General features: G+C 43.7%; 2 protein-coding genes across 4 annotated transcripts in view; both read left to right on the forward strand.

Moving 5' to 3' along the window:
• Positions 1-1,034: 1,034 nt before the first annotated feature.
• On the forward strand, positions 1,035-9,015 carry ISCA1 (iron-sulfur cluster assembly 1). 2 transcript variants are annotated; one of them, XR_015700977.1, is made up of 5 exons: positions 1,035-1,195; positions 2,812-2,865; positions 4,587-4,692; positions 7,517-7,747; positions 8,882-9,015. XR_015700977.1 is itself a non-coding variant. In XM_087741780.1 (4 exons), exons 1-4 carry the CDS (start codon positions 1,115-1,117, stop codon positions 7,663-7,665), a joined length of 390 nt encoding a protein of 129 aa, XP_087597906.1. In that variant the 5' UTR covers positions 1,035-1,114; the 3' UTR covers positions 7,666-7,949. The 2 variants fall into 2 exon arrangements, 1 of the variants encoding a protein (XP_087597906.1); XM_087741780.1 differs by lacking the exon at positions 8,882-9,015 and having other exon boundaries at positions 7,517-7,949.
• Positions 8,930-12,202, forward strand: part of GOLM1 (golgi membrane protein 1) — a 61,728-nt gene continuing 58,455 nt past the window's right edge. For both annotated transcript variants that reach the window (XM_087741776.1, XM_087741777.1), the window contains exon 1: positions 8,930-9,069. The gene's annotated coding sequence lies outside the window, so the exon portion shown is untranslated. The remainder of the gene's footprint in view (positions 9,070-12,202) is intronic.

Raw genomic sequence — 12,202 nt, forward strand, 5'->3', positions numbered from 1 at the left:
TTAGTAAATGGACTGAAAACTAAAATTGAATAAAAGAAAGTTCTTCATAACCATTCTCGATATCCAAGATCCTGCTTGCCTTAGGGGAGCGTGTTCTCAGGGGAAGCAACTTTCCAGGTATGGCCAAAAACTCTGAACGGATGGACTACATTAATAAAAAGCTTCTGGAAAAAGAACAGTGTCAGAACTAATAGTAATAAACTAGAATTCATGCATGGTAGGCCGTGAATGACGAAGAAGGTATTAGTTGAATTTGCACGTGAGCTTCCCCCCCTCCCAGCGGGCGCGTTCCTCACCTCAGCGCATTACACTGTGTTTTAGTTGAGGGTGCGCGCCCAAGCTGCGCAAATTGCGTGCGAAAGACGCGTTTTGTGTAGCCAAGAAAATGCAACTTTTTTTATTATACACTTTAAGGTAGAAGTACTGTGCCTCGTTAAGGAGTAGTGGCACAACTATGTATGTAAAAAAGGAAAACATCCGCACGTTTACTGTTGTGCTGTTCAGAACCCAAAGCAGACGCGGCGATGAGGTGCGGAAGCGTTGCTTGTGCTTGGACTTCGTAAATACGGGTTTAGAGCGTGACGGGGTCAGTGCCCCTGGGCCCAGGCCGTCGGGCTTTCCCGGGAGCACCCACCCCTCCGAAGCGGACCGAGGCTTCCCGTTGAACAGCCTCGGGCAGAGCGGTCTGAAAGCGCCGGCCGCTGCGACCACCAATAACCGTTGTTCGTGCCACCCGTCCCCGCTGCAACTCCTGTTCCCTGCCGGTACTTCCCGCAGGCGGGGGCTCTGTACCCACCGGCAGCCGGCGGGGCGGGCCTCCTGCTGCGGCTGCCCGGGCCAAGCCCGCTGCTTATCTCTGCCAACAGCCCTCCTGCCTGCCGCGCCCCGCCGGCCCGGGGCCCGGGGCCCGCAGCGGGCCGCAGGCCGCAGGCGCCCGACTGTCTCCGCCCGGCCGCCCCGGGCAGCGGGGAAGGGGGCGGAGCCGCGCTGCCTGCCGATCACAGCCCGCTGCCCAATAGGGCCGCGCGCCGGAAGCGCGCCGTGCGCCGTGGCGTCAGGGCGTGACGTCGGCGGTGCCCATGGCAGAGGGCAGCGGTCGGGGCGGAGGGGGGCGATGGCCTCGTCGGTGGTGAGGGCCACAGTGCGCGCCGTCAGCAAGCGGAAGATCCAGGCTACGCGCGCCGCCCTCACCCTGGTCAGTGCCGCGCCGCCGCGGGCGGGGGGCGCTCGGCCCGACGGCCCCGGGCCCCCGGCCCCTGCCCCCGCCTCCTCCCGGCTGCGAGAACTGCGCCACGGCCCGGGCCGGGCGGCCGGGCCTCCCCCCCCCCCCGCCCCGCGGCAGGTGGCGCTGGGCCGCCGGTGACAGCGGGGCGGGAGGAGGACGGGCCGCCCGGCCTGTCTGCGTCGGCGGCGGCGCTGCCCGCCCGACCTGGCAGCAGCGGGCAGCGAGCGAGGCGCCGCCGCGTCGGGCCGTGCCGGGGGAGGAGGAGGCGGCGGCGGCGGGGGTGGGTCTCGCCCGGGGCGGTGTCGCGGCCGAGGGCCAGCGCCGTTAACGCTTGGGGGTTGCCGGCTGCGCGCTGCGGGGGGGCCGTGCTGGGTGGGAAGGGGCTGCGGGGAGGGTGAGGGGGTCTCGTCCCCCTCCCGAGTGTCCTCGCCGCTCCCGCCGGGGAGGAGGCCCCGCGCCCCCCGGCTCCGCCCGCAGGCAGCGGCAGAAGGGGCAACATCGGTGCGGTCCCTTCGCGCAGGGGGGGCTTTTTGCACAGCCACCCGAAGAAGTGTATTTATTTAGGAAAAAAAACCAAAAAAACAAAAAAAGGAAACGCGTTATGTGCAGAAGCTGACGAGGAGGCTGCTTCCGAGGAGGCTTTGTACCTTTTTGTTAATGGAGGCAGTGCGTTTGCTGCTAGCGGCAGCACTGGGGAGGCTGTACTGTTGAGAGGGATTACTGCAGAGGAAAGTACAGTCAGTTCCCTGCAGGAACAGGGGCAGATTGAGTGCGTACAGTTCAGAGCAGGTGATTCCTGTTCAGTAGTGATTCTGTAACAAATGACGATTAATAGCGGGAATTAGAAAAAAGTTTTCTACTGTAAGTCTAACCTGTATTTTGCTTTGTGTGTTTAAGTCTGCTCCTGGTAAGAACTTCATGTAAGAACTAATGCTTTTCTTTTTCTCAGTGTCTTAAAAACCTGTAAACATGTAATGGAAATATTTGTGTTTGTGGTGTGTTCTTGCATTTCTGCAACAGCTAGATCTGCATGAACAGTGAATTTATCTGCTGTAAAGTCACAATTCCCCTCTGGGTTAGTGCGAAGAGAGAAATAGGCCATAAACACATCTGTGCCTAATTGATTTTTGTCTGTAATGCGTATGTGACAAAAGTTTTACATGAGCAGAACTACTTAATTGGATTGCAGTAGTGATTGGGGGGGGAGAACAAACGCCCTAATATTAAGGACTGAAGTTCTTGAGCTATCTGTTTGCTGGCAGCGTGGGTGAGGAGGGAAGTGAAGAGGTGTTGCACTCTGCGTGGATTAGATAGAGCGATCATCTGTTTTACAGCAGAGTGCCTATATTCAGATCAGGCATCAGTTTCAAGCAGAACACAGGCTAGTCACTACTGACAGGTGGCTGATGCTGAAGGTGGACTTCACAGATAGGAGACAAATGTAAACTAAGAAAATTTGAGTGCACAGAGTTGGAATAGAAATTATTTTATAGTACAGCTATGTTGCAGATTTTAATATGTGCAAGCATTCACTGCAAATAAACAAAAAAAAATTTCAAACTGATGTATATGTCTTTGTTTTTCAGACCCCATCAGCTGTTCAGAAGATAAAACAACTTCTTAAAGATAAACCTGAGCATGTAAGTATAAACAGAGCCAGCCTGTAGATTGTGCTAAGGTTTTAACACAGCTCACAATTGCAAAGCATTTCTGGCGACTTGGAAGTTTGAAATAAACACTGAGGTGTTTATTGGAGATGTTGGCATCTTTTTTTTGGAGGGGAATGCATAAGCTTATTTAGGTATCAACCTTTGTTTCTTTATAAAATGAAATGCAGGAAGTATGACTGTAATGACATTTCACTGTACAGTTACTTTTGAGATGGCTAAAGTTGAAAAAATTCTAAGCTTCAGAATATTTTTAGCTATATTTTAATGAAGTCTTTTAGTGTGGCATAGTGGTGACTTCTGGTAGGGAAAGACATCTTCAGCTGTTGATATTAAGACATTATTAATTAAGTTCTTGTAGGAATTCTCATTTTGAAGTATATAATAATAAAGTTAGATTCATATCCATTGGAAAACGTGTAATTCTTAGGAAACTTGCCAGACAGTGTATTTTTTTTTAAGTAATCAGCATTTCTCCAAATGACTGAATGAGCTTGTCATCTTTTCTTCGTGGGGGAAAAATACCCGGAGTCTTGCTTTCTAACCATTATAAAAACAAGCATTAGATTTTCTTCTTTACAGTGAGCATTTCAAGAAGAATATTTCTCTTCTAACTTTCATACAAGGCCCATTGTTTCTTTTGCTTCCTGCACATCTGTTACTAACTAGACTCTTTGTTCTAATGTTTTAAACCATCCTAAGGAAGCCCTAAGCCTACAGCTTAGCTGGTCGGTCATCCTCTTGCTATAAATGGTGTTTGCGTTTTCCAGCCCATTATTTGTAGCGGTTCCTGTAGAGAAAGGTCAAACATGGTTTGTCTGAGATCCCACTTGATGAGAAGTGATATGTTTTGATATATTTTCATCATAACATTGATTACAGAGATGGACAATATAATTTTCCTCTTCAGTTATGAAGCAGTGGTGTGTGGAAAGTGGTAGAGATATTTTTGAAAGATGGTTGTACACAAAGAGTTTTCTGTTTCTTTAAAACGTTTTCTCAGTTTTTTACTTACACAGATGCTCTCTTTCCCAGACTTGTTGGATACTGTGGATGGTACAAACATGTTGACTAGGTTGGCTTTTAAGGTTGATTAAAACAGTAAGGAAATAAACATATTTGATTTAAGCAGAGGATTGCTTTTTAAGTAAGGTTGGCAATAGAGATAATGGAGAAATCAAAGTACATGTTTCAAAACTTTAGTTTGAAGTAAGTTTTCTGATGGTGTCATTACAAGAGTTCTGTGAAAATTTAGTCACTGCCCTTGCCTTGGCCTCACAGCTTCATAATTGCATTACTGTCAATAATCTTAACATAGCACCTGAACTAGCATCTGAGTAAACTTTAATTTGAAGTAAAAAAAAAATAAAAAATCTGTCTTTGAAATTTGACTGTCTTTATAAGACCAAGCACCTAGAGGAGTGCCAACAGCTTATTAGCTCAAAACTTTAACATACTTTAGGTCTTGATCTATAGTAGCAAACATCTGATGTTTGCTTTTACCTTGGCAGTCAATTTTGTAAAAGGAAAAAAATGTTACCTCTTAATCCATTAAGCTAATTCACTTCTGCTTTGAGGCAGTGGAGAATAATAAATGTCAGCATTTTGTTGTTCTCTGTACTTTTTACTCCAGAATAAGTTTTAAAAATGTCATAAATGTGGGGTTGGTTTTTTGGTTTTGTTTTTTTTTTTAGGTAGGTGTGAAAGTAGGTGTTCGTACAAGAGGATGCAATGGACTTTCATACACGTTAGAATATACAAAATCGAAAGGAGACTCTGATGAAGAAGTAGTTCAAGACGGTGAGTTTCTGATGCAGCAGGGCTAACATCTGTGGTGGTGGGGAAACTTACTACAGGTTTGCCAAGGTACAGGTTAGAACTTACTTGAAGTAACAAGTTATAGGAAGAGGTCCTACTGTTCTGTTATGGGAATTGTTGTCACCTTGGTTTCTGTTTTGAATGAACCAGCTAGTTAAAATCTGCAGCTTTGCAGTCTCTGCGTAAGAGACTACTACGCCAGAATAGTCCATCGTTCATGTCTTTGGAGGTGGCTAATAGCAGATATTTAGAGAAGAATATAGAAGCATGCATGTATAAAGGAATACTTTAACAGCATACCTAAACCAAGTCTTGGCCAAGTAAAGCTTTTATTTGTAAGGGATTTTCCCAATTATCTTCTCTAACTAGTCTTATTCTTCATTGATTTATAGTTTGTTTTTAACTTCTTTATGCTTTTGACCTTTACATTGCTTTGTAACAACCATTTCTATGATTTTAATTTAAGAGTATTTTAAAAATCGTTTTCGTATGCTAGTATTTAAGCTTTCTGCCTGATAATTTCATTGAGCATCCCATGATAGGTCTGTTGCTAAAGTTCCTGTCATGGTTTAACCCCAGCCAGCAACTAAGCCCCACAGAGCCACTCACTCACTCTCCCACCATGGGATGGGGGAGAGAATCAGAATGGTAAAAGTGAGAAAACTCGTGGGTTGAGATAAAGACAGTTTAATAGGTAAAGCAAAAGCCGCATGCACAAGCAAAGCAAGGAATGCATTCACTCCTTCCCATGGGCAGGCAGGTGTTCAGCCATCCCCAGGACAGCAGGGCTCCATCACGCGTAATAGTTACTGGGGAAGACAAACACCATCACTCTGAATGTCCCCCCCTTCCTTCTTCCCCCAGATTTGTATGCTGAGCATGACGTCATATGGCATGGAATAGCCCTTTGGCCAGTTGGGGTCAGCTGTCCCAGCTGTGTCCCCTCCCAGCTTCTTGTGCAGCCCCAGCCTGCTTGCTGGTGGGGTGGGGTGAGAAGCAGAAAAGGCCTTGACTCTGTGTAAGCACTGCTCAGCAATAATTAAAATATCCCTGTGTTAGCAACACTGTTTTCAGCACAAATCCAAAACACAGCCCCATACCAGCTACTGTGAAGAAATGTAACACTAACCCAGCCAAAACCAGCACAGTTCTATACATTCTTCCAGTTGTAACAAAAATTTCTGTTAGTGTTTTTTTTGTCAAATATGGATTTTTACAGAAACATACTAGTGTTTGTTTTTGTTTGTGTTCTTTTTCTAAAAGTTCCTAAAATTCCTTTTGTCAGGGTGGTTTTGGGTTTTTGTAGGCATTACTGAACTCAGTTATATTATTTTCAGGAATATTACTTTTAATTTGGTGGCAAAATAAGAGATTGGAATATAAGTGGGGTATCACAATTATTTTCTTACAGAAGCTATGCTGCTAGGCAGAGCCCATCTTCCAGCTGTCTTCAAAATACCTGTGACCAACTCAGAAATTTTATTCTCTGAAACAGACAATTAGTTGGAGCTTCAGCAAATGATTAGATTGAACCAGAGTATGTGAGATAGGGACTGCCACCTAATTCTGCAGTTGCCTCTTGATTTCAAATTCGGCTGGCTTCTGGAGTTAACTCTTCTGCTCTAACTGCAGGGCTGAAAACACATTTTTCAGAAGGCATTTCCTGGTTTGGATATTAAGGAAGGTAAAAGCAGTTTCCCTCAGTCAGGTCAGAGACCTTAAGTTGCAAAGCCAGACTGAGTTTCAGGTGTGCATGTGTGCTTTCTGTTTTGTTTTGGTTGCTTCTAGACAGATTTCCAGTGGAGGCTCTGGCTTTTATACAGCTCTGTGCTCAGTGAGCTGGTGGTTTTGGATCCCAGCTTTTAGGTAGTAAGTGACTGCTTTGGGGATCAGGTCCACAAACTCTTTCATTAGGTTTAGCCTTCACTGTCAGTTACTGTCCAAATTGACCCCAAGACTGTGTAGATTCAACTCAGTTGCCTACAGACTTGAATTGTGTTAGTAATGTTTTGTCTTAATGTCTGCTATGATGAAACAGCTTTCCAGCAATCTCTCATATAACTTCATGAGTTCTTGTTGCTGTTTACTGATACAATTTTACATTTTTATTTTTAGTATTTCCTAGTCTGTGGACAGCTAAAGCAGTCCACTCACACCTTTATGTCAGATTTGCAGCTTTAAAGTTCTGTAACTTTCCAGAGGGGTGGATATTTTGTATACTTCAGAAAAGTGAGCTCTTTCTCGTTCCTAAGATGAACTACTAATTCTTAATCCTTAAAGGCTGTGATATCTTTGAAAGTTCACGCATTTGCCTTATTATAGGATTCAGTATTGCTAATAGTTAATGTAGACCTAATAGTTTTGGCAGAACAAAAATAATCATTTTGAGAGAGGACCATTTGGTTTTTCACGGTTTTTGGACATCTTGTTGGATGCACAGACTTTAACAATGGTAGGAAATGGGTTACTGACTGTAATGCATGGGAATTAAGTATTGAAGCTGAGATCTGTTCCCAAGCTTGTTTCCCTGGGTGTCATGTTTTTAAAGATTCCCCGCCTCCTCCCCCCCCCCCCCCCCCAAGTCATCCGTCCATGTGCACACACAAATAACACTGCTAGACTGTTGCTAAGAGTTTTACAGGTAGAGTAAAAACAGTGATGAAAGTGCCGCAAGTTAGGCCAGGGAAACCAAGTTATACTGGTAGTCTTCATATATAGCTTCCATATTTTATCACTGGTTGAAAGAGAATTCTAAAGTGAATAGTGATTTTGCTGTATGTAATTTTTTTTTTCCTTTGTCTTCAAGGGGTTAGAGTGTTTATTGAGAAGAAGGCACAGCTGACACTTCTAGGAACTGAAATGGACTATGTAGAAGACAAACTGTCCAGTGAATTTGTCTTCAATAATCCAAACATCAAAGGAACATGTGGCTGTGGAGAAAGCTTTAACATCTGAAATCTCAGGACTACTTCTTTGACTCTGAACACCCCAAAACACTTACTATTACGGCTTTTGGAAGCAAATCCATTTTCTTCAGGTTTGTAGGCTGTGAAAAGTGTGGATACCATGAAGAAAAATAAATCATTTTGAAAATGTAAACTGTGTGTTAAATTCCACGACTGATGTAGTTATGCTGTAATTTGTGATGAGTTGGGATCCAAAAGGTAAGAACAGTAAGTGCTGTAGTAACATCTCTGTAATTTCACATGCCAAGGAAATAAAATCTCACTGTTCTTTTCCTTTGTCATTTTCTTTGTCCACTCTACTCACACATTCCCATCCAAAACCCAATTGAAAGAATATATTGCCTATGTGTTCTGCTTTGATTGGGGGGGTGGAACCCAAACAAAACAACCAGCCATATACGTGTTTGTTTATAAAGATCTATATACGCAGGCACACAGCCCTCAGCTTCAGAGTTCACTACGATAACGCAGATGCTTGCTTTGTTTTTGTAGTTTTCTGATGCTTTAATCTTTTTGTGTGTGGGTTTTCTGGTGGTTTATTTTCCCGTAAATCTGGGGAAGTGCAAAAAGAAGTTCATGTATTAATATAACGGTAGGCTACCATAGCACTGCTTGTAGAAATCCTTCAAAATGGGCTAACCCGATTTTAGTTCTGTTCTGTTCCTTGTTGACTGCACAGTCTCTGCTGTATTTAGAAAGTCATTTTCAGAAACATGAAATATATTCAGGCACTGGAGTACTAAAGCAGGATACACACAGTCCTTGTTTCTCACATTTCTGTCATTTATCTTTCTTGACTTAAATTGCAAAGTTGGTAAAACTGCCTCTGGATTCTGAGTCCCCATGTTCAGAGAATGTGCTGTCTGTGCACTAAAAGCTATGACCACTTCTTTTGAGAGAGAAGTCTTATGCTTTTCACTAGTCCTTTTTTGTAGTCATGTCTGCTACTAATTTTATTACAGCTTGAATTGTAACTCTGTAGGCACTAGAGGCTTTCACCAAAACTTAAGGTAACTTCTATTTAACTCCTGTCTTGTGGTTAACTTGGTAACAGGAGAAAAAGTATTTATAATTTAAAAACCCCTGGTATTTCATAATTGTTTTAAATGGCTCTAGACAGTAATTAAAATGTTTATAGGAGGCCATTTTTTCTTTGGAATTTAAACTTACTTTCTCCTAATCAGAATTTTGTTTTTGTAAACCAGTGTTTTTCAAGCTTACAAAGTCTTCAGCACTTCTTCGCTGGTGCTCAGGCAGAAGTGTAATTGTTGCTCCAGGCCTTCCCAAAAGCTGGTATGAGAGAAGAACTGTTCCATCCTTTTATCTCCGTGTTTCCCCAATTGTCCAAAGATGATGTTGCACAGCTAAGCTGCTCGCTTGTGCAGAAGAGAAGGTAACGTGTCTGCCTGGGCAACTGATGGGAACAGCCGGTGAAAAGGGTGCAAATAAAAAGCAGGGGACAGCAGGGACTGGGGTCTTGCCGTCAAGGAGAAGGAGGTGGTGAGATGGGAGTGAACCGAGAGCATTAAGGCTGCATGTTGAGAACCCAGAGAACAGTTGTACCCACATGCCCGTCAACGGCTTTGGAATAGTAATGTGCTGAAGACATAGCGCTGCAGCGATGTTTTTATTCTTCCCTCGGCACCTCTCTCCAAGCCATTTGGGGAAGGGTGTAGAGGGAAGAATAAAACTGAAAAAATAATTCTTGATCTGTTTTATGTGGTGCACAGGAACAGGTGGTCAGAATTTCCACACTTATAGGTCAATATTAAATACTTGAATTTTGGCTGCATACTATATCATCTTTTGCTGTAAAAACACCATTCCTTCAACAGTCAACTGTTGTACAGAGTTACTTTACTTTACCAGTAATTCCCGAATTACTATATAATACACTGGCTAGGTGCATTTATAGTGCTGTAAGTCTTTCAGTCTTGCCAAACAAAAAAAGTGCAGTTAATGTGGTACAGCTGCATTAATATGTCTAAAACTCCAAGCTAAGGGTGTTCCCTCCGATTGCGTTTCCCTGCTTCTTGCTAGAGGATAAGACTGAATGTGGTAGCACTGGTGGTTGCCAAGAGTGCTAGTACCTACTCATTTAACTTGTTTTGGCATGTTTTGGGGTGGGGGGATTGGTTTGGGTTTGTTTTTTTTTTTTTTTTTAGACCTGTGGCATGTATAGCAATCCTTTTCATGTATTTTGTGTATATGTCTTGAATGGAAGTTTGCACTTTCATACACCCATGAAATAATCTTCTAAAGTGTCACTTTACTAAGACGCCTAACGCACAACGTGGTAAACCTCTGTTAAAGTGCTATTTGCAGTTATGTAGGAACATGGCTTTGTTGATCGGTCCATTACAATTTTGTGCAATACTGTGTGTAGAGTTCTCAGTCGTAATAATAAATACTGCCTCTTGGTAAACATGAAATACTCCTATCTTGAATGATTCTGTTCACACTTATAAACAAGCACTGGGGAGGGGGCAAGAATAGGTTTCTATGTTGGGATTGCAATGTAGATACATCATTACTGTTACCTGAGTTAAAGTTTCTCGGAAATACGAAACATTTCCAAAGAGTAACAGCATTGGAATAGCATAGAAACATATGGCAAAAGAAATGAATTAACGACGTACAGACGGGTGTTTACGTGTACCGGAAGGGTGGGCTGCTAATGCGTAGACTTCTGTTAAACCTCACAACACACCGTTCTCAGGGTAAAAATTCTAACTGGCGAGATGCTCGTTTTGCAGGCTTCTACGTGCCAGTAAGTCATCGCGGTATGCTTTAATGCAGGATGATGATTTGAATCAAAGTAACTGTTGACATAAAGGTTTTTAATTGGCTAGGCAATTTGAGGGTGAGAGACAAGGGGCCGTCCTGGCCATTCCAGTTCAGTGCTGTGTAACGGCACCGATACACCAGAGCGTGCTATGTTTATGACACATCTGGGGTTTTCTCTTAGATATAGTCTTACCACCGCTAAAGCTAAGTTTCCTTTTCCTGTTATGTTTAGATTCTGAATGATAGGGAGTGAAGTAATAGATTTTGGAAAAACGCTAGAGATTGTTGGTACAGTTGCATATTCATGATGCTGGAGAGAGAGAACCAAATCCTTCATACAGTCAGGAGCCTGGAATCGCAAGAGTTACCTTTCTGTTCGAGTTCTTACAGAACTTGTGAAAAAACATTTGCACCAGCAAGTCAGCAATATTCCTGATCCACCCCTTTTTACAGCTCGCTTCGAATGGCTCAAGAAGAACAACTTGTTTTAGGAAAACGTTGAACAGTTCAATATGCAAGTCATCCTGACAACAGGTGATGGGACAAAATGAATTTGAACTCCAAAATAAAAAATAAGATACAGATAATGGGACTGTGAAATTTAATGTCGAGGAAACATACTTTTTTTTTTTTTTAGTTAAATCCTATCTGCTGTAGGTTGCTTCTGTTGTTTGGTTTTTTAATTGTAATTATTATTCTCCCCATTTATTTAAATCAGCACCTTCACTAGTGGAAAAAAATCTCCAACTATACCGCTCTTTGCTTATACTGGCAGCCTGGCCATTTTTTATGATGCTAAAATTTTGCAGTCTCTTCTGACCGGAGAATTCGGTAGTTGTCTAATGTGGCAGAGTGTGCAACTCTGTGTTCATCCCAAAAGACCTCAAAAGAGTACTTGGAAAAATTACTCGTTGTCATGACCAGTACAGCTTTTTGCCTATAAAGTGATCTGCCAGGCGAGCAGTTTGGCCTGCTTTGTTCTTTACTGCCACTTTTCACACGGAGGAGATACGCTGCTTGAACACAGTGAGCAAAAATGCAAGCGCTTGGCACCGTTCCACCCGTGTTTGGGTTTGAGGAGCATTTCAACAGCAGCTTTCACTGGGCAGCAGGTCCCTACCGCCGCTGGGCAGCAGCGGGTTTCCAGCCCGCGCCTCTCAAATGGCAGCTGGCCCCTTGCCCCGTACCCCTGTCCTGGCTTCCCCACCGCTTTTCCTGAATGCCCGAATGCCTGGGCTGACACTGGTGAAAACCATTGCCCAGCTCTGCTCCTTGTCCTTCTTGTACTCTGTTCTCCGCTTTTTACCTGCTCCCAAAGGATGGCAGGTGACTGCAGAAATGCAAAATGCCGAATCCCTTCAGAGCTCCTGGTGCAAAGGGAAGCAGAGGAGCGGAGCAGAGCTTTCTGACCAGCTTTGGCTATTGAAGCATGGCTTGTTTCACCATTCCCCCCCTTGCTAGGGGTGTGCTAATGTACCTCATTAACATTGTGTCCAGCTCCAAATTATTGCAGATTTGTTTCTGACAGTTGGCTTTAATCTCTAGGGCAACGGAAGTTCCTTGCTGGGATGGTACAGTCCAGCGGGACAAAGAACCTCACGAAACAGTATCATCTCCATTCAGAAATACTCTCATCCCCTACACCTTACTTACCTGTTTTTTTTTACTGGTTGCATAATAATTTTATTGCATATGATTTTAATGAAAAATTCATTCTGTAGCTTAGCGAAGCTAAGTCC

This window comes from Nipponia nippon, unplaced genomic scaffold (genome assembly GCF_047370975.1).
Source record: "Nipponia nippon isolate SJK-2023a ecotype South Korea unplaced genomic scaffold, ASM4737097v1 scaffold_8, whole genome shotgun sequence".
Classification (NCBI taxonomy): domain Eukaryota; kingdom Metazoa; phylum Chordata; class Aves; order Pelecaniformes; family Threskiornithidae; genus Nipponia; species Nipponia nippon.

Coding starts and splice junctions, on each gene's coding strand:
- ISCA1 (XM_087741780.1), top strand. CDS start 1,115: ATGGCCTCGTCGGTGGTGAGGGCCACAGTGCGCGCCGTCAGCAAGCGG. Junction 2,866..4,586: donor TTAAAGATAAACCTGAGCAT/GTAAGTATAAAC, acceptor TTTTTTTTTTAG/GTAGGTGTGAAAGTAGGTGT. Junction 4,693..7,516: donor TGAAGAAGTAGTTCAAGACG/GTGAGTTTCTGA, acceptor TTTGTCTTCAAG/GGGTTAGAGTGTTTATTGAG.